This window comes from Chroicocephalus ridibundus, chromosome 5 (genome assembly GCF_963924245.1).
Source record: "Chroicocephalus ridibundus chromosome 5, bChrRid1.1, whole genome shotgun sequence".
Lineage (NCBI taxonomy): Eukaryota > Metazoa > Chordata > Aves > Charadriiformes > Laridae > Chroicocephalus > Chroicocephalus ridibundus.
The window spans coordinates 33,284,569-33,307,204 of NC_086288.1; the positions used below are offsets into that span (position 1 = coordinate 33,284,569).

The 22,636-nt window shown below is 40.6% G+C and overlaps 1 protein-coding gene across 1 annotated transcript in view; it reads right to left on the reverse strand.

The window, feature by feature from the left end:
• Window positions 1-22,636, reverse strand: part of MMRN1 (multimerin 1) — a 46,610-nt gene that overhangs the window by 18,569 nt on the left and 5,405 nt on the right. The window contains exons 2-4 of the mRNA XM_063336060.1: window positions 10,415-10,534; window positions 8,031-8,137; window positions 2,488-2,586 (exon numbers count right to left, since the gene is read on the reverse strand). Coding sequence (XP_063192130.1) covers window positions 2,488-2,586; window positions 8,031-8,137; window positions 10,415-10,534 — 326 coding nt within the window. The remainder of the gene's footprint in view (window positions 1-2,487; window positions 2,587-8,030; window positions 8,138-10,414; window positions 10,535-22,636) is intronic.

Here is a 22,636-nt window from a genome sequence, read left to right on the forward strand (position 1 = left end):
TGTGACTGAGAGAAAGTGGTTTGAATTCATTACTGGCTCATGCATAGTCATCCAAACTGATAACTAACTTGCAGGGTGCATTGCTTTCTTCAGTTTGGTTTCTGTCAGTCCCTACTGAAGGGGGAAGACAAGCTGCATAGATGAACTTGAAAGTGAGGTTTATAAGTGGCTTGGCTGCATAGTGGGAGCTGGAAACAATCTGGCTTGTAGACTCCTGGGCACCTGCTGATGGAACACAAGACCAGGGCAGTCAGCCCTGGCCCCAGGTCATGTTTGCAGGGTTGGCAGCCAGAACAGGTATCTCTCTCCTCCAAAACTGACCCCATTTCATTTAAAAATAACTGAAAAGCAATTAACATGGAGCTCTGAGATGCCAATTTCAGAGTTATTTTTCAGAGCTGAATTCCTACTAGGGGAAGTGGCATGTTCTAATGCTCTATTGATCAAGCTTACTTTTCATATGCCTGTCTGCTTTACTAGACAACGTCCTCCTCCCTCCAGCACACCATGTCACCAAGAGGCAACAGCCTTCTCCTTTCTAACTCCCATTTGCAACTACCCTTCTATATCTCCATGCCAGATTCAATCTTTCACTCTCCTGACTATGCTTTCTAGTTTTTCTATTTGTCTATTATGATCTAAAGTAAAACACATATATGAACATAAGCACATACATGTATACTGTCTCCATAAAACCCAGTGGCAGTCTGGATGCTGACATCCTGTTCTCCCAGCATGCATGAACGTCCCAGCAACAGAACAGTATATTGACAAATGCAACATACAGATCTGAAAACATAAACTGCCTTATTATTTGGTCCCACAATTTTTTTTTCAGCTATAGGCCAACTGTGTGAGTGACAGTAACACCATAATGTGCAACAGCTGACGATTATACAAAAAGACAGTGTAGCCATTCATAATCGAAACATCAACAGATTTAAAAGAAAAGGGAGGAAGTAAGAAAGTTCAAGGAATATGCCTCCTTTACAACTGTCTTTCACATCTTGTCCATCTTCTGGTTCCTCAACATGTAAACTACAAGACCATTTGACAGCATGTAGAGAATGCTGCCAAATAACTCACATATAATTTGCCACCAAAAATTTACCTGACAAATGCAGTCTCACTCACTGCTGGGGAGTATATCACAAGCAGAGAATAATTTTGTCAAACAACTTCCTTATTCAAGCATGTTTCATGTATTTCTTTTGTTGTTATTTAAACACGATATGCTGATTGTTGGCAGTTCTCTGAGTACACAGACTTTCTAAATAATTCTGCATTACCAACATCTCTATACCCTCAAAGGCATACACACCTTCAGGCTGTACAGACTAGAATATAGTATAGTCTGTCAACTACTTGAATATCTCTAAATCATGGATACCTTTTCATGTTCCTTTATAGTGAACACTCAATATTTGAATTCCTGGTTAAATGGAATGATTTGATAAACCATGATTACTTCTGCTGCCAGTTTAGTGAGTGTGCAAACATGCCTGACATGAATAAAATTTCATTCCCATGAATACTTATGCAGACAACTATGAAATTCATTTTCTGGAACATTTGTGCTGGTAAACTTTAAATCATATAGATGGCAATGGAAAAAAAATATAAAGGGAAGCGACCACACCCAATAATTCTAGATACTAAGAGGTGGAGAAGTTTTCATGCAGCAGTCACCTAAGGTAACTTCTCAACGTAGATCACTATTTGAATAAAAGCGTTATTGTTACTAACTCCTCTTATAATGCTGAGGTCGGTACACACCTTTGCAAGAAAACACTGACATTATGCTCCAAAACCTTACCATCTAGATAGGCTGAAGTAAACACCATAGTGAGCAAATGAATAGAGTAATAAAAAACAGTCTCAAACATCTGAGGGATAAAGCTGGACACTGACCATGTGTTGCTTAGCTATTTGATCACCCCAGATGGAATAGCTTAAAACACACCTAAGCTGCCCTTGCTAAAACTTGAAGTGTCATTGTACCGATTTTGAATAAAGCACCAATTTTTATAAGAAGATATATGACAATAATCATGTATTCAGATAATACAATTAACATCACTACATTTTCTTTTATGACAAATGCTGCTCTGTACTACTCCTAGTGTTGGTTTGGGGGTTTTTTGGCTGTGTTGTTTGGGTGGGGTTTTTTTCTTTTTTTCTGTCAATTCATTTATTTTACTCAGTAATATAATAGTTTAAATATTTCTGTGCAGAATCACTTTCCTGGTTTTAGTTTAGTCACAAGACACTCCATAAATGCTAAGCTATTAGTATCTTTAAATTCAGTTTCTTCTGCTTGTCATTATCAGAGAAGCACACCACTGAACCATGACTGCTAGAAACTCTAACAGTTCATTCAGGTGCCTTCAGCAGAGAGGGGTTTTTCTCAAATTTTTTTTGCAGTGATCTTAGTGAGTCACATAGTCAGTGATTGGGCTAGGTGTGATGGTAATAATAACAGCTGACCTGGCTCACTGGGGTCCTGAGGAGCTCCTGGTGTCCTCTCACCGACAGTTCTGCTGCTTTCAGCCTGGTTGCTGTGTATAAGTGATTGTTGTTCTTGAGCTAAAAGAGGAAGGAAAAGGAAAGGATGTGAGTAAAACATGGAACGTGACAATCAGGATTCCACAAAAATTGCTTTCTCTCTTTATTCTATACCAACTTCACTAAAGCCTAATCATCTGCAGTGATTCTTGTTATCTCTTAGTCCATCTATAACACAGTGTGGGACCACGTTGATGAAGACAGTGAATGGCTTTATAAACAGCTTCCTGAGATTGGTAGGGGTTGGTGTTAATACTAAAATGTCAAAAGTTGCCCTACAATGAACAGAATTTTGAAATCTTCAGGGCTAAAAATTCTAGAGGAATATTTTAGATCAATATAAAACAGCAGTACAAAGAAAATACAGAGATTGTCAGCTGTGAAATTAATTAGGTTTTTTTATAGGTACAAAATCAGGTTTGTTGAAACTGATATTTTTTTTTTTTGGTCAGATTACACAAATCTTCAACCATGGAGACCTTCTCACTGAAGCCAATGGTGATATTACATTACTGCAGCACCCAAAAATTAAAAATAATTTCAAAACATAATCAAATTCCAAATTCCAACAAATATCATCTCAGATTTGCAAATGGTACATACATTTAAAAACTTCACAAAGCTGATAAGTTTCTAAATATTTTCTCTGGTCATGGCAGATGAGATTTTCTGTGCTTATTTTACATCTCAGCCCAAAGATCCCAACGCAATTTGGAAAAAGCTAAACTAACTTTATTATTATTTCAATACTGCAGTTGGGAAAACTGAGGTCCATAGAAGTAAAGTGCCTTCATTCACAAAAAGCAGGGAACAAATGATAGGATAGCTGGGAACTGAACTGAAATTTCCACCTTCTTGACTTCTCTAGCCATTAGACTTAACGGTGTCATTTAAATTTCATTATTGTTTAAAACAATGAAATATGTACAAAGTAGGTTGTAAATTTGCTAGTGTAAATTCATACAAATTTTTATATGCTTGCTCATTTCATGAAGCATTTTGAAGTGGACGGTGTTCCAGCTGAAACACATCTAAGGAATGCCACTTATGTGGCATTGATATGATTTCCAGTCCTTAGTGCAGTACAAGCAGAAAAACTTGGGTATGGTGACATTATTTTCCACTTCAAGTATTAAAACCTAGTCAGGCCATAATGTGAGTTTCCAAGGAAACAGAATAAAATGCTGAATCAAGAAATTCCCTATGTTTCATCAGCCTCTTGGCAGTATATACGAGGATCAATAGATTACATTTAAGGATGATATAAGGTGGTTGATGTTGTAAATTAGGTGGGGGGAAAGTAACAATTAGGAGAGGACCTCAAAGGCAATTATCATACGGCCAGAATGTTTCATAGAATTTATTGAAATTGGCTGATAAAAAGTACAAAATTCTCAAATAGTTATAATTCCAATAGCTTCTGTTACCTTTCTGTGGCATGGTTATTGACAGGAGTTAAATACCTGCATTCAGCCCAATTCATTACACAGGATTTATCAGGTGATGATGTGATGATATGATCTGTGACAAGGGAGTCAGTTACTTGCCTGTGATAAAGATCAGCTGATTGATGTTCTTTTATTCTTTCATTCACTGATCTTTCTGTTGCTCTAAATGTATTCACTGCCAGTGTTACTGCTACTGACATCACATTTTTTTTTATACTGTCCATCTTATCTTTCATTCTCCCTATTCAATAAACTGCCCTACTCACAGCTTCACATTGTGGAATACCCAAACCCTTACAGTTTTAATCAGTTTTAGTTTCAACAATATATATTTATCACTGTGTGCTTATTTTCCTAATGCTTTAAACTGTTCAGATAACTTAATCCCTGTGAGAACCAGGACATAGATCTCATCCTGTTGGAGAAAACCAGTAATGGAGCAAGCCAATAGTGCATTATACTGCTTCTAAAAACAGCAAGGACTGTAGCCAGTGACGCACACACACAAAAAACTCACCCAGAGACAATACCTCATAATGTACAGTTATTAAATTTCATCACCGCATAGGAAAGGTACTTTTCAGGTAGCATTAGAAATTCAGGGTTTTCATTTGTGAAACAGATTCAGAAGAGTCACTGGCAATATAGCTTCTCCTACATCATCCTTCCAGTGTGGCTCAGTCCTCTTCCAAAGGAACCACTCTGAGACATCATATGGTGATTAAGTCTTATGTGCTCCTTGGTCCCACAGCTGAGATTCCCTATCCTAGACGCTGAACAGCAGCAGATGTGATGGGAGCACCAGATTGAAACTCTAATACATGTACTCCTTAGGTTAGAAATAGCCATCAAATGACTTCCATTTGAGACCATTTAAAAATTGGATATGCTATGCTCAATTTCAGATAAATAGATAAAATATAAAATTAAAATTAGACTTCTAGACCCACCTATAGGTGCCATTTACAATAAGAAAGCAGCAACAACAATAAAATGCAGCATTTCAAAATGCTGAGCAATGAAGAGCACTTCCAGTTCCTCAAGGAGCTTCAGGGTCCTCAGCATTTCTGAATATCAGGTAATGCACATAGGAATCCAACACCAAATTTATTGGCCTAGATGTATAATTTATTGTCCCATGTATTTTTAAACACAGTGTTCAAAATGATTTCAGGGAATATTAAAAATATGGAAATTGGATCTTTTTCTCTCAATATATTTTTGATGAAGCAGAAGTAGCTAAAGGGGAATCCCTGTGGGGAGTTTGGTAGTTTCCTCCCATTCCCTGTGTTTCAAGGTGAATTGCTACCTTTTGTGTCTTCAGCTCACCCTACGCAGAGGATAGCACTCGCTCCTGTGCAGAACATTTTACAGCCATCTGCTGGAGAAATGACATCGCTACCATGCAAGAGAATTCAGTGCTAACAATGGCTATGGCATTGTCAGCAACTCTGAGAACCAGCTGTTTGCTCTAAACACAGCCAGGGCAGATGGAAATGATTTCATATACATTAAGTCACCTCAGCCTCGCTCCACAGCAAAGCTCAGTTTGAACACAGCATGATCTACATTTGAAGATGCATCTTCCAGTTCTTGAAATGATTTGTGACACATAATATAGTGTTCAGGGACCACATGTGCATGAGCAAACTGGGATTTCTTTCCCTCAGACATTACTACACACACACTGTTTTCTCCAGCTTAAGGCTGAAAAGTTAAAATAAAACTGTGTTTCGTAAAAACGACATCGTGAACCTTGCAACTCAGAATTTACAGGCCCTTTCATTTTAGCGTTTTTTCTCGCACTTAAGTATTTGATATTCCCAAATCAAAATAATGTGGTTTTTTGTTGAATTGTCCTTATTGCACTGTTTCATGAGACTTGTAAGAAATAATGTCTACATTTTTCCCTTCTTAATTTTCTTGTAAAATTGCATTGTCCATGTTAGACTAGGATCTATGTCTTATCTGATTTGGTCCTGTGTTGCCACATAGGAGGTAAATGTAGAAACAGTGATCTGAACATGTCTCTTCCCAGAGGCTCTTCTGTCTCACTCACTACTACTTTACCTTGAGAAGCAGCTGTAACCAAGCAATTACAATAAGGCTACCAAATATGGTTTACAGATGTCTAGTATCAGTCTATCAGATGGTAACAAGAGTTTCCTCCTGCCTAGACTATCAGACTGAAATAGTTATGTATGATTTCGCTTGGTTTAAGAGAGAAGCTAAACCAGAAGGTGTTTTGAATTAGCATTTGCTACAAGCAACCCACATCACACTAACAGTGCCTTCCCAGGATCTAAAACATATTGTCAGAATACCCCGGTTCCCTTGGCAGGGAAACCCTTCCATACCAGTTCTGCTGTTGAGCAGATCAAGTGCAGAGGCCGAGCAGAGGGCTCAGCGACTCTGGAGAGCCCCAGTCAGAGCTTACATTTTCTCTCCCCCCACGATCGTAGAAACGGAGTGCCTGAAGACAAGGCTATTGGGCTCCCAACTGTTCAAGTTCATTAGCTGACGTCCCTTCCTGGGAATTGAATAATACAGGCAGGGCTTGTGCTGGTGGTCTGCTCCTCATGGGAGGCAGGATTCCAGAAGCGGGGAAGAAGAGCCTTTCTGACATAACACCTTTCATCCCAATCTCTTTAAGCACTTCTACAAGCATTAATTAATTAAATATCCCAGAGCCCCTGTGAGATAAGTGTCATCTCAATTTTCTAGATGGGTAAACTTGGGTATGCAGATTATAAGTGGCTTCCCCAAGTTATTCAGCAAGCCAGAAGAGGTTTGAAAATAGAACCCAGGAGATGTAATTTCAAACTGGCTCCTGTAACACTTGACAACATTTTCCTTTATTCTTATTTTCACACAGATGCCACTACAAATTGAGTTATACAGCTTGTTTTCCTGGTTAATGCTTCCCTGTTTTTTTGATGCCTGCCATTTCAATTTTATCAACAATAGCCTCCCCCTTCAATAAGCATTTTTTAATCTATTTTTGATAATGGGTGCATTTTTTAAAAGCAAACGTTAAAACATCTGATCCATGCTCACTGGACAGCCTAGCTGACCGACTGTGTCCTGCGCTAATATCTGACTCCATGCTCAGCTGCACAGAAGAGAATTCTACGCTTGCTGAGATTCTGGCTCTTCAGCATTGAAATTTCCCTCCTGGATGTGAATAACAGTGATTTCTCTTCATTCCTCTACATTAATTTTTAATCACAGCCTCTACTTTACCACTGTTGATTGAATTCCCTACCACATCTAATGGCCTTTCTTGTAATATTCATTCATTTAAAATATGTATGCTGATGCCATATCTCATTTTTCAAGGGCTGCTTGTTTAAGGCCAGCAGCAAAGAAATAGCTATTATACAGATGTTAAACTACAGTACGTTGCCATACGTTTGATCACCAGGGCAGAGGTAAAACACTCCATTCTGTCAAAAAAGGGCACAATTATACAGGGATCATGTGTAATACCTAGTAAAATTCAGTCTTTGTCAAAATGAACAACAAAAGTCCTACTCAATTCCGAGGGAAACAAAGTTGATGATACATTATTTTATCATGTCTAAAATATATTCTTAGAGTCTGAAACTGAAAGCCAAAAGAGTCACAGTGCTGTAGATGAATTTTACAGCAAGTATTCAATAGAGGGCCTGGATTTAATATCCCCAGCACTGCAATACTCAATAACTAAAAGGTCAAAAGTAGCGACACACGGAATGCAAACTCCATGTTTTACCAAAATAGAATAAGGCTGAAGATTTTATGAGTTTTATTTAGAGTGGAAGAGAGGAAAAAACATTCTGCTCAGCTACTCTGAAAATTCATGTGCAGGGTAGAGTCAACATACCAAAGCATTTTAGTTTACTATGCATTTTTCCTGGTTTTAAATTAACAGGAAGGACTGTATCGATTTTTGGCAGAGCCATTTGCTTACAAATCAGATAGCACTGTTTTCTTTTGTTGAACTGAATACTTTCAAATCTTTACAACTCTACCCACCTTTGGGTTGGCAGTTTTGCCCACTGTACCCAGGACAGCACTTCCACTCCAGCGATGTTACTATTTTATGCTTGGTTCTGTATGCTTGGTGTGTTGTTGTCTGGGACCTGCAAAACAAGAACATTTTGAACCTACTTTAGGTGACCAAAAAGGAGTTGTAGGATACCTGTAAAACTACATTATGTTACATCACATGTCAAATGTATCCTTTCATTAACTGCTTGAAACTTAAAGTGAAGAACTAGAGTTTCATGCTTCAATAGCAACCACAGTTTTAATAGTTCAGCCTTCAGATCATCTGCATGGATTTTAAAGGAACCTGACTGAGGTCTATTTAGGGCTGCCAGACTTCTTCCCTGAATATCTTATTCAGGAGTCAAACGCTGCTAACTTTTAAGGAAGATATTACAATTAATATCTACTAAACTGGACAGCATGAGCCAAAAATACAATTGTGAAATACTGTTTTCTTAGAAATCAGTGAAAAAAAGCATTCACAATGAATTTATGCCACCTCAGTTCACATAGAGAGCACACTGGAATCCTTCTATTCTGATTATTTTAAACAAGATTATACAAACGTTAATCCCGTAAAGCGTGATCTTTTCCACTCTGGAAGTCAATGTAAGGAGACAATGGCTATGTAATTGTGATGCCTCAGTTGCTACTGTTACAGTATCTGCAAAGGCAGCAGCAATTTTGTTTCTGTGTTCCAACACATTCAGCATGTCCTGGCTACCCCATCACTTCTTTTAGCTTTCTTAATTTCACAGAGAAGTCAGTACAGAATGAACAAGCTGCAGCAGACTGTACAGAAGAAATTAACTACAGCAAATCTACTCACCTCTTTTAATATATTAAATACAAAGTTTGAATAAAAAGAATATCACACAGTTCTGCTAGTTGCTAAACACTAGCATGAAGAACACCTAAAATCTCAGAAAATACAATGATAAAACGGTTACAGAACTGTTTTGGACACACAATCCATGTCTAAATCATTTCAGAAAGCAGGAAAAATTTGAAGACTGTCAGACCAAAAAAATATCCTCCCAATGAATTAAGAAATGCCACCTTGTTTTACACTGTAGTTAATCTTGTCACCCCTTCACAAGGGTTGTAATATTATATATATTAAAATTCATAGCAGCTGGCAGGAGCTTTGCATGTGTCCCCAACCAGCTTTGCCTCTGAGAAATGGCATTTTCAGCAGCAAGAACTCAATAAAGATTAAGGTGAACTGAAATCAAGAGAGTTCTCAGTTCTTTTGCAGTATGGATGGTCTTTTTTTTTGATAAAACTACCTTATTCTGCATTAGCATAATCCATTCCTGAAAGCACTCATAAAAATGAAGTGTCCGTGAAAGGAGTTAATCAGGAATAGCTATTTCAAAAATAACCCATGTAGACAAGCCCCAGAACTGTATATAGTAGAGAATTATTTACAGGAGCAGCACAAGGAGCTAATTGTCCTACAAAAATGAAATCAGAGTTATTGTGAATCTTCTAGGTGGAATTAGAAAAAAAACCCAACAACAAACTGGTAACATTTCAACCACAGGGTCTATTCCACAGTTCTGGAATACAATCGACTACATTTTAGAGTCACCAAATCCTAAGGATACTCTATTTGTGGTTTCACCTCAAAGCTTAAAGCATGCTCTGCCATACCACCTAGAGGATAATTCTTAGAACAGTGAAAATGACTCGTAATAGGCTTTTGAAAATTTTCAAGGGAAAAATATGTAACAACTTCTGTTTTATTGGTGCCATTTCAGTTTGCCATTTTCCAGGCCCGTGCATAAAAACCCAATTTCACTTACCATTGAAATCTAATGTTTGGAGAACACAATGAGGCACCCAAAGCACAAAGGACAATCTGAATATGTTTAACAGGGTCATTATTTACAAGTTGTATCCAGGCCAACTACTTCCCTAGGTCCACTACCTGATGCAAGCTGTGCCAGAAATAAGCACCCAGCAGAGAGATAACAAAAATAAGCCTCTCAGGGGAAGCCTTTTGCTCCAAAAAAGCACAAGCTCAGAAAACTGCTCAGAAAGGATTTTCTTTCCCACATGTGCTTTAAAGCTTTGTACATGTGCACCTTTCCTTGCAGTGCTCCAGAAGAGGGGAGCAGGCAGTGGCCTTACAAGAAGACTTTGAACTGATCAGAGGGTGCCAGACTGAAGGCATGCCAAGACTCTGTTGTGGAACTCCAGGACACTTCCCGGTCATGAGATACTTGATCTAGGGATATGTGAAGATGAGCCCTGGAAACATGCTAATCTGCTCCCTCCTGTTTTCATTTTAATTTCTAAAGTCATGGTTGTATTAATTATGCAGCAAGTGCTTGCAAGTACTCTTTCTTCCAAGTTCTACAAACCTCTGAGCACAGGATCCAATATGCCAAGTGCAAGGCTTCGCTCTGCCTGATGAGAAGGTTTCCAGGTTGTCCACTACCACTGTAGGTAAGAGTCTGGTATGGACATAAGCACACCAGTTCCTGTAAGGGACAGAAGATAAATACAATTAAAAGTACAAATAACTTTTTCCTCAATATGAACAGAATAGAATAGAGTATTTCAGTTGGAAGGGACCTACAATGATCATCCAATCCAACTGCCTGACAATTCAGGGCTGACCAAGTTAAAGCATGTTATTAAGGGCATTGTCCAAATGCCTCTTAAACACTGGCAGGCTTGGGGCACCAACCACCTCTCAAGGAAGCCTGTTCCAGTGTTTGACCACCCTCTCGCTAAAGAAAAGCTCCCTAATGTCCAGTCTAAACCTCCCCTGGTGCAGCTTTGAACCATTCCCATGCATCCTGTCACTGGACACCAGGGTGAAAAGATCAGCACCTCCCGCTCCACGTCCCCTCCTCAGGAAGCTATGGAGAACCATGAGGTTGCCCCTCAGCCTCCTTTTCTCCAAACTAGACAAACCCAAAGTCCTCAGTGGCTCCTAATCGGACATCCCTTCCAGACTTTTCACCATTTTTGTTGCCCTCCTCTGGATGCATTCAAAGACCTTAACATCCTTCTTAATTTGTGAGGCCCAGAACTGCACGCAAGGTGAGGCCACACCAACGCTGAATACAGTGGGATAATCACCTCCTTTGACCAGCTGGTTATTCTGTGTTTGATGCACTCTAGGATGTGGTTTGCACTCTTGGCTGCCAGGGCACACTGCTGACTCCTATTGAGCCTGCTCTTGACCAGACCTTTCTGCAGGGCTGCTCTCCAGCCACTCCTCTCCCAATTCATATTTGTGCCTGGCATTACTCCATCCTAGGTGCAGAATCCAGCATTTCATCTTGCTAAATTTCATCCCATTAATCATAGACAAATACTCCAATCTATCTAGATCCCTCTGCAAGGCCTCTTGTCCCTCAAGAGAGTCAACAGCACCTCCCACTTTGGTATCATCAGCAAACTTGCTAATGGTGCATTCAACTCCTAAAGGCAGATCGTTGATAAATATATTGAGCAGGACTGGCTCTAGAATAGAACCCTGAGGAACACTGCTGGTGACTTGTCGCCAGCCAGCCCCATTCACTACAAACCTTTGAGCTCTGCCCTTCAGCCCATTCATCACCCAGCACACCATGAACCCGCTCATCCCACAGTTGGACAACTTGTCCAGAAGGATTCTGTGAGGGACAGTATCAAAAGCCTTACTAAAATGCAGAAAAACTACATCCATCGCCTTCCCTTCATCCACTAGGTGGGTGATCTTATCACAAAAGGATATTAAATTAAACAGGACATTCCATTTGTGAACCCATGTAGACTGTGCCTGATGATTGCATTATTCTTTAAACACCTTTCAACAGTACTTGGTATAATCTTCCCCATAATTTTTCCAGGAAGTATGGTTAGACTAAGAGGTGTGTAGTTCTCTGGGTCTTGCCTCATGTCCTTTTTGTAGATTGGAATAATATTGATGACATATTGAAATATGATGATATATGATACTTAAAGGGGAAAGTTAAACCCATAATTTAGGGATAGGACTAAGTTACGAAAATTAAGTTTGGTTTCTCTCAGACTGCCAGTGTAGACTTGAGCAATTACCTAGTCTTTGTGCTTCAGCTACCCATTAACAACAAAGAAAACAGACAATCATTTCTCCATCTCTACATATATTTATATTGCAAATCTAAGTTTTTCTCTGTAAATATTTGTGGAGTACCAAGTACAAAGAAGCTCTTCCAGACTGCAGTAATGACAGATCTTAAAATACACCTACATTTCAGGTTATAGAAACTGTTTATCCAGAATTCAAAGGACTGTTTAGTAAGGTTTTTAACCTCCCATAACTTTGCCTTTATGGATAGACATTTCTATTCTTCCTCTCTTTCCCCAGCATTATTGTGATTACATGTAGACTGTGTTCTGCAGTGCACTCCGAGGTCAAAACCACACACAGCAACAATGTGCCACAGCTCTATGCCTGCCTGTGCCACTGGCTACACACCCAGAAGAGGAAGTCGCAAACAAAATTATCAAACTGTTGATCACTGCAGGCCAGGACGTAGGAGCTGGTAGGTGTGAGGCCAGGTTTGTTTTTTGTTTTTTAAAAAGGATTTGAAGGAGATTGCAAGAAACCGCAAACTGTTAAATTGGATTTTGAAACCAGGCAACTTGGTAGAAGCTACAGTAGAGAACAGAATTAAGTACAAATTATAAACTGATTAATGGCTTGGGACAGATTTGTACAGGGAAATCATGCCTCAGAAACCTATTGCCATTCTCTGAATCAGAAGCAGGTAGATAAAGGGGTGATTTTCAGAGGTTTTGGCAAGGTCATTTACCAAAAGCTATTAAAGGGTTGGGGGGGGGAGAAGCAATCAAAAAAATCTGTCACGTAGTGAGAGGATAGATCCTGTTATAGATTAATAAGGCATTAAATCGGAGAGGTGAAAGACTAGTTAGCTTTCTCAAGAAACAGTTTATCAGCAGAATCCCACATGAATCTGTAAGAGACATATTCATTAATGAGGGGAAAAGCAGGTGAATAGGGAGATGACAAAGCTAAACAACATAATTTTGTGTAGTAAACCTAAAGCTGATCTTGAAGAATTGCAGAAATACCATGATACTGAATTTACAACTAATTAAGTGTCAGAAAATGGTCTTGTGATGCTGAGTCAGGCACAAATAAAGACAGCTTTATACCGACAGTATGACTACCTAAATTAACTATCATCAGGAAAAAGACCTTGGAGTCATTGGGATTAGCTCTTTGAATATGCTGATTTAGTATTTTGCATTAACTAAACTAGTGAATCAAATACATTAAATTATCAGGGAAAGAATAGAGAACAAACAGAAATCACCACTGTTTCAGTACATCAACTCCTTGTTGCTGTATATGAGTCTACGGTCAGCCCCCAGTTTGCATACAGAATTCAGTTTCGTTCCTACATCCTAAAGAGAGGTGAAAAGAAAGATACAAACAGAAGATGAAGAACAGGAGGGATGGGAAATCACTATGTTCATTATTCCGTTGGTCTTGTTATGCCAAAGAGGCATCAAAACAAAACAGGTTTAAAGGAAAAAAAGAAGGGGTGTGTGGGGTGGCGTTTCCACAAACATAGACCATGCCAGATTTGGAGTTTTGGAAGCCAAATAGGATTTAAAAAAGCAGTTATATGATTTCATGAAAGAACATGCCACTAGGGTGTTGCTGTTAGTTTGTTGGGGGTTTTTTTAAACATAAAATCGTAGCTGTAATCTTTATCTCAGGAAGTCCCCCAGCTGCAGATTGCCAGACATCCTTAAGAAAGTATTATTGCATTTCTGCTGATGGAACAAACATCTGGTATAGTAGTGATTTTTTTCTTTTTCCCTAACTTAGGATCATACATTATTCCTTTGTCCATGCTGAAAATATTTCATTTTTAACTTGGCATGTTAGTGACAAGACATTGTTTCAGTTGTAGGGCTGGTGAACTTGCAAGTACTTCCATACCAATATTTTCATACAAGAACTTAAAGTTCATCTTCCTGGGGCACGTTTTGCTGCTAACCTTTGCTTCCAGTTGTAATAGTTCTGTTAGTGTTTCACAATCCAGTAAGGAAATATATATTTACATTACCCAGCTGGCCCTGAAATCAGTAACTTGCTATAGGCTCCTTACAGTGGAAATCAAAATAAAATTAAGACCAGATTAGTTCCATTTACTTAACTGGCATTAGTACAGATTTACACTGCTTCAAACAAGAACAACGGCGCAAAACACAAAATAGTATCAGAGTTTATCTGATTGCTTTCGTCTTCCAAGATCCTACCAATGCACTTGCATCAAAATCAGTAGTGCTTTACTGGGAAAATGATTCCTGAGGAAAAAGCAGGATAACCTAGCAAGAAAGATGCTAAGTAAAGCCAACAGATTGCACCTCTCAGTATTTCTGCTGCCAATATGATATTGTGGTGCTCCCTCACACAACACATATTGTTTAATTGATGAATAATGTGTTTCATATAAAATGGGTTTTTATTGAGTCTCTTTGATCTGATTTCGCTCGCTCGTTCTCCACTTCCTCGAGAGTTTTCATTAGGATAATATTTCTTTTTAATTGGGTATGAAAAGGCTGTGCTTTTGTTTGATGCTTCCTTTATGTTCTGTCTCCTCTAGCTATAGCCTTTTGTCTGTGTGTATAAATTAGAGACAGCATGAATAAATATTTGCCAGAAATTAAACGCAGCTCTCAACCACAAGCTTAAAGATTAGGTACTCTTCTCACTACCTCTGTGGAAGCCGAAGCGACTATATGCAAGTTTAAGACACAAAAAATTGGCAGAATCAAAAGGAGATTTAAGTCTTTTGAGTTTTACAGAGGGATCATGAAGTTACTTACACCACCCCTCTGGTTGGGGCTTATGGGTCCTTTAAAGTCTCCTGTAGGCTGAGAACATGGAGACTAGCAGCACCGACAAAATAATAATATTTGTGGCTAAACGTTGCCAGCAGTTAGCCAGAGAGGGTGCTTGTAGCTCCATCCCTACCAGTACATCTCTGCAGCAGCAAGGGAAGATAGACACTCCCTCTTGCCAAGTGTTGATCAGCAGCAGGACATGGCAGGGCACTTAGGTCCCTTACAAGCACAACCAGGGAGATAGATAGCTTTTCCATAGGGCTTCCTTGCTGAGCATCAGGGAGCAGCAAGAGCAGGACTAATCCCTAGTAGGAGGTGATCCAGGAGGGGAGATGGGTGATGACACAAGCTATGCACTGATTTCACCACCAGCGTGCCAGTACCACAGCACCAGAGATAGGCAAGCAGCAGTAGGGTGACCGGAAAAGGTCAGCCAGCATCCCAGCAAGTACCAAGCAGAGGCTAGGTGACAAGTGAGGTCCAAGAGGACTGCTAGAGACAAGCACCTTTATGAGGAGAACAGGCTCAAACCTGGACTTAAATGGAGCCCCTAACCCATGGGTGTGAGTGGAAGTTTCAGATGAGGCTACTCAGGGCTTGGCTACTGAATGCCTTTCTCACTACCGGCATGAGGTCTCTTCCGTTTCACAGCCGTCGTGAGGGTTCTGCATATTCATACCCAAGATTAAAAAAAATATGCTTTTCTCTGAAGTGCAGCACAGAGATTAAAAAAAATAATCTCTCTCAGCGTATGAATGAGACACTAAACATTTCTTAGCAGATGCAGAAAGTGATACTGGGCCAGACTGACAATAGTCTGTTCAGGAAGAGTTTTGATTAAGCATGGTGGTTTGCTTATGATTTAAACTTGCTATAGAGAATGTAAACATCTAAACTCCTGAATAACTCTCAGCAGCGTATCTCAGTTGGCATATAAAATCTGATCAGAAGACATCTGGAGTGATAACATCACCTCAAACAGTTATGCAGTACAACACCTCTTTTACTGTTGCACATTAGCTGTCTGGAAAGTGAGGCACAAAGAGCTAACACCTTGGGCAGCTGGGTGCTAAGCTTACCACCTCTGCAAATCAAAAGCCCAAATACAGCAGTCAGATTTTAAAATCTAGGCTACAATGAGCCAGCTGTGAGATTAGGCCTTGAGCTTGTGGCTCTCTAACCTGTGCTCCACCCTCGCATGCAGATCTGACAGCTCACCAGAGAAAGGGATTAAGCAAAAGACATACAGCAGTGTTATCTGTGCCGACCTTTTCTGCAGTGTACACTGTTGGGGTATAATTTTGGTAACTGAATTCCACTTTACATCTGAACAAATGTGATCAATAAAAAGATAAAACAATGAAAACAGGCATAAAAAGCAGTTGTAAAACACATGAAAGCCCTGGAATACAGAGAGCTCAGTTTAAAAAAACCCCACCTACTTCTTCAAATTAATACAATGAATCCCCTGATTATCATTATTATTGAGGGTTGCTAGCTTCAAGGTAACACTATTGGAACTTGCCCATTTGGAGATGCCCTCCAAAGGAAAACATGGTACGATACATCCTAAATGTATCAGTTAAGGACTGCGTTTGGTTTTTAAAGATAGTCTGAACTCAATCTCTGGTCTCTACCATAAATTTAACTCAACTTGAGCAGATTGTTTCTATTTAAAATATTTAACTCATTCTTAAGCTACATGAGTGCAATGTCTGAAGCTGTGGTTCTCACATGGCTCAGCAATCTTTGATCAGGCTAAATTGGAGGAAATATTCTCAGTAAAAGAGCCCCTGGTGTGACTCATAATTAGGTTTATGCTACCAATGAAATAAGCTCATTAAGAGATGTTAAAAATGTAAATATAATTTTGAAATCAAATTGTCTGAAAAAAAGTAGATTTGGAAACAGAAGATGAAGCATGATGGAAGAACTATGACAGGCTGTGTTAATGCAAAGGCAAAACAGAAGACAACTGATTTGCATAACAGGACTTTAGACCTGAAAATCCTCTTTACCCTCCATGGAATAATGTATTCCAGATCAGCAACACAGGCTTCTAACATGCAGATTTTGTTGAGAGCTGCAGGAGCCTGGCGTTTCTTTTGCATTGAGCCTGATTTCAATCAGGAAAGCTGCATTTAAAAACAAAACAAAATCCTCGCAACATACAACAGAAATCCAGCCTGGGGCGAGTGGTGCAAGTCCTCGACTGGCAGAAAGCCCATGTGACAGATTTCATCCCCCTCTTGCATGTATTGGCCAGGAAAACTCACTGGTAGCAAGGTGTAGGAGAGTATCTCTGAGCCCTTTAAAATAGCTTCTTTGCTTGTGATATTTGCAGCAGTATTTCCAGCTCGAATCAAAGCACTGCTACCCCTACTCTACATCAAGTGCAGTTTGACCCTATCTGAGAATTAGGGCATAGTACAAAGAGCAGCATTTGTTCCTTTTGCAACCAATAAGCATGTCTACACTGCAGCCTTGGCAGGCCTGAGTCCTCTGGGTTTTATGGCCATTGCAAATTCAAAGTCCTGAGTTGCTAACGGGCCATGGAGACTTGACGGATCCATGGTCCATTTAGGCTGGAGCAAAGCACCTACAACTGGCAGGCCATTAGTGAGCATTCCCAGCAAAAACCAACTTCCCCGTCCACGTAATGAAACCACATATTCATCATAGGGGATGAATAGTAGGTAATGTCTCAGCAGTAGTTATTTACTTATTCTTGTTTAAGCTTTCACAAGCAGCAAATACAGTTTCTTAATTTGCTGTGCAGATTTCTGAGGCTAGACTTGACTTTATATGACGAAAAATACCCCACTTGGTTTGAAGTAGCTGTATAAGCACTTTTAAAAGCACTGTGCTTTTACGTATATCCCTGGGTCCTGATTCAGAAGACATACACCTGACAACACTCAGAAGTCCGCAAACTCATCATCGCTTCACTGGCATGTTGACAGCATTCTTAAAATGATAGAATCATAGCATGGTTTGGGTTGGGAAGGACCTTAAAGATCATCTAGTTCCAACCCCCTGCCATGGGCAGGGACACCTCCCACTAGACCAGGCTGCTCAAAGCCCCATCCAGCCTGGCCTTGAACACTTCCAGGGATGGGGCAGCCACAGCTTCTCTGGGCAACCTGTTCCAGTGCCTCACCACCCCCACAGTAAAGAAGTTCTTCCTTATATCTGATCTAAATCTCCCCTCTTTCAGTTTAAAAGCATTACCCCTCATCCTATTGACCCATCCCCTGATAAAGATCCCTCCCCATCTCTCCCGTAGGCCCTCTTCAGGTATTGGAAGGGGCTATGTTTTCCCCGGAGCCTTCTCTTCTCCAGGCTGAAAAACCCCAACTCTCTCAGCCTGTCTTCATAGGAGAGGTGCTCCAGCCCTCTGATCTTCTTTGTTGCCCTCTTCTGGACCCGTTCCAAATCCCGTCTAATTTTCAGTTAGCTGACTTTATGCTCTGTTTTACCAACTCTTTGGTGGTAGCCTGGGTGCCCCGTCTGCGCTGCCCGACCCCAACCGCGGAAGCGGCAGGAGGCTCCCCCCATGGCCCCCCGCGGGCTGCCACCACCGTGGCGGGAGCCACCGCCGTTTGCCTGCCGCTACCGGCAGCCGGGGCCTGGGTGAGACCTTCTCTCCCACGCCAACAGAGCGCAGCCCAGTACCGCCTCTGCCGTGAGGCGATGGCAGGGGCCGTGAAGCGGTGTGAGGCGGGGCGGTGTGAGGCGCTGCCGGGCAGGGCCGGCAGATGGCGGCCGTTGCCCGCAGTGGCGGGAAGCTGCCGGTGACCGTTAAGGCGCCGGTCGGCCGGTCGCTCCGTGGCGCTGGCGACGGGCGGGGCCGTATGGGCGCGTCTGTCCGCCACAGCCACCCCGCTGATGGCCGCTGAGGGGAGCGGGCCGGGGGGGTGGTGTGGCCATGTTAAATTCGGGTACAGCCCTCAGCGGAGGCACCAGAGGTCAGGGAGAGGCCCCCCCCGCCGCCTTCCCTTGCCTTGTGCTGAGCTCCCGGGGGCTGTAGGGAGAGCAGAGGGCCTGCAGGAAGGAGAGCGGCAAAAGGAGAAAATCAATTTGTTTGACTCCAAAGAAGGAGTGCTGTGACTGCTTGCCTGGTGTGTGACAGGATTGTTCAGAATACATTCGCAGTCAGCGGCAATGTTTCTGTTCAACTTCAGCAGGCTTTGAATCAGTCCTCTTGGCGCTGTGATACCCGATGTCGGTGAAAGTGCAACTTACACTAACACTGAAAAATTAAAATTTCCTTAGGGTGAGAAGGTGAGTGGAAGTTTATGAGGCTGCAACAACCCCTTCCGCAGCACGTTTCCACTGTAAACTGTTCTTTGGGTACATTGCCGAGAAAAAAACAAGCAAACCCTCACAAAAACTACCAGCTGCAGAGTATCAGGTATACCTGCACATGATCACTTCCACTTGCTTCTAAGCACAGATCCTTGTAAGCAATCCTAAAGCCACTCAACAGGAACACCGGTGGCACCCAGGCCACAAAGGGTATAGATTTTGTTCTGCCCTTTTCATATTATGTCAGAAAACGAGTTATTTTTATCCGTGAGCAAATTAGATTACCTGGCTTTTAATAGAAATGCTATTGAATCAGTGCAGCTGAACATCACTGAATCATGAAAATGAGATTATTGTGTTGCTGAAGCAATGCGAAAGGACCCAGAGCTGGAGCCATTGTTAAAGTCCATGCATGGCTTGGTGGTTGTGCCTCATTCACATTGTATGCAGTTTAATGGTATTGCACAGAATAGTTTATGAAAAACTAATCTTGATTCTATACCTGTTTTCATTTTGTATTGTCCTTTGCACCTTGGCAAAAGGGATGTAGAAAGATGCTACAAGCATCCAGAGTTGGTAGATGCCTTGCGAGGAGAGGCTGAGGGATTGGGGCTTGGTCAGGCTGGGGGAGTGCTTTAAAGGGCAACTAACTGCAACCCCCTCAGGCCTTACAGGTAGACTGCTTAGAAGCTGTATCTAGGCTCTTCCTGGCAGTTCGTAGCAGGAGGGCACGAGAAACCTGGCCCAAATTGAAACAAGAGAGGTTCAGACTGAGTATGAGAAACTTGTTCCCCATGAGGACACCCAGGCACTGGAGCAGGACCCAGAGAGGTTGTGCAATCACCAGCCCAGAGCGTGGAGCTCAGTACCTGACCGGATCAAGCCTCAGACAACCTGGTCTGATCTCACACCTGGCCCTGTTGTGAGCAGGGAGGTCAGACTAGAGACCTCCCGAGATACCTTCAAACCTAAATGTTCTGTGAACCTGTGATCTTTGCTAATATATCTGTCTCCTTTGGGTGATATGATTGGTCTTCCAAATACAGTAGGTTAAGTGCATTCATCCACAAAAACATATACTGACATGGTGTGTAAGAAATACTTTTTTTTTTTTTTAACCTAGGGTCTTTCCCAGTCTGAAAGACTGTTACACAAAGATCAGAGTATAAGCCCTGAATTTAATTTGTATAAAAGTACATTGCTGTGATATATTTTCAGTTTGCTTTAAACAACCTGCTAAGTTTGGATGAGGAGAGGTTATGTTGATTGACATAATGTAAACACTCAGATTATAAGAATAGAAAGCACCCTCACAAAGTTTTTTTTGCTGTTGCATGGGAGACCAGGTTCTGGTTTCAGCAACTTCCTTTGAACTCCACTAGGCAACTACAGAGACCTCTCACCTTTTGATACTAGTGATACGGTAAATTCTGTGTCCTTAAATGAACATCAATCATCTTTCAAAAATATAAGTGCTAATTCAAAGAGCAAATATAAACCTGAACCAAACTCAGTCAGTTTTTTAGGTTCATTGCCTGGCTTCCTTTGCTCTGAAATGTATGAATCTCAGCTGAAATAAAAGTTCGGTACTCACTAGGGACTGGCCATAATCAAATCAAATTGGGAAATCTGTTTTACATGTAGATTGGAAGGGAAAACCTGGACTGTCTCTGAAAAATGCATTTGATACCCAATATAATATAGTATGTGATGGTAAAATATGTTATGGGATATGTTTTTAGTCCTGAGAAACAGCTAACTTGTTGACACTGAAGGTATCAGGTGGAGTGAGTCATACCATTTGTTTAATGGGTTTGTTTCAGGACTTAGGGTCCTGACATTTTGTCCTGTCTATCACAAAACACAAATTCTACTTTCATCATTCATTTCCTTTTTTTGTACGTACAGTGCTAAAGCCTTGGACTGTGAACAGCCTCTTTGTCTCATCCAAGTTTTTATTTACTGTTGTGACCAATTGTGCGTCCTACCTTGTGCTACAAAAATTAATTCACAATTTCCACCTATCTAGCACTTTGATAATCTGTTTTAGCACTTAAAAAGTTGTCTTCTTGTGAACCAGATCAGGTCTTTTTAGACCTTATCTCCCTCTCTGTGATCAGAGCCCTTCAAAGTAATCAAACTTTCCCAAAGATAGAATTAGGACTTTTGAGAAGATATCCATTAATCTGCTTTGAGAATCATCCAGTACAACACATCTGAAAACCCAGACAAACTGCTCTTTAAAAGGCTCTTAATTCTGCATTTTTCCCTCTGGAATACATTTTTTTTTTCCATTATCTAATTGACTCAGAGTACAAAATTCATTAAGGTAGTTGTGTTCTAGTTTACTGTTACTGCTTCTCAGGTGAGCTCCAGTAGTACTGGTTTTCACTGGTTAGTTAGTTCTTGTCTAATCTACAGTGAAGGAGATTGCAGTATGTCAGTGATGGCTTCTCCGCTTTGAGAAATACTAACCAAAAATAGTCTTTATAAGTGACAAAATGAAAATGTTAAAAAAGAAAATCCATCCCAATTCCAGGGGTGAATGTTGTACTTTAATCCATTTATAGTGTTGTTTTGGGCAGTTTCTCTTTTCTTATTTCGCTTCATTAAATGGTTAAATGCCTTGCCAGTTGCTTTGTACCTGATTTGACACTTACTCACGCAGAGCAATATCTTTACGCTGTCACTGATTGATTTCTTAGGGGCCTCTTGAACAAAAAGGATCTGAGCCAAAGTCCATGAAATTCAAGGTGATTTTTTTCCCAGGATTTTCCTCATGACCTGTGGTGTTACTTACCAGGAGTATAATAAAGAATAGATGCTTTGAGATTTGGCAGAAAAAATTGTCTTTTGAAACACTTGCATTCTGTAACTGGCAACACAGATAATGCCTTTGGAAAACATATGGGGATACCTTGCTGCTCACCTTCTTCTTGCCATGTCTATTCTAGGAATTACTGTCAGTTTTCTAAAATGTTAATTATATTCAGATTTGTAAGAATGCATATTTTCTGTGGAGACTTGAGCAGATGTTTCTGGTGTACCTTAAATGAAATGCTAAAGAGTCGAATGTTTGCAGTGGCTGGCACGCTAATCCTAACACTGTGTCCAGTTTGTTACAGTAATCTTAATCTATGCAGTGGGGTGAAGAGACGTTAGCAGGGATGGAAAACAGCCTGTTCCTAATCCTCCCTGTTCCCATGGCAGATGAAACAAAGAGCAAGAGCAAAAAGAAGCATGAGCATCAATGCAGTAGTTAGTGTAATGAGATGAATGGAAACCTTTATTATATTTATTAAAAAATTTCAGAAGTCATCTGTATAGTAATGCTTTATCTGAATCTGATCACAGAAAAATTAAATAACCAACTATGAGAAGGCTAAGAAAAAAAGATGCTGGGGCTTTTTGTCTTT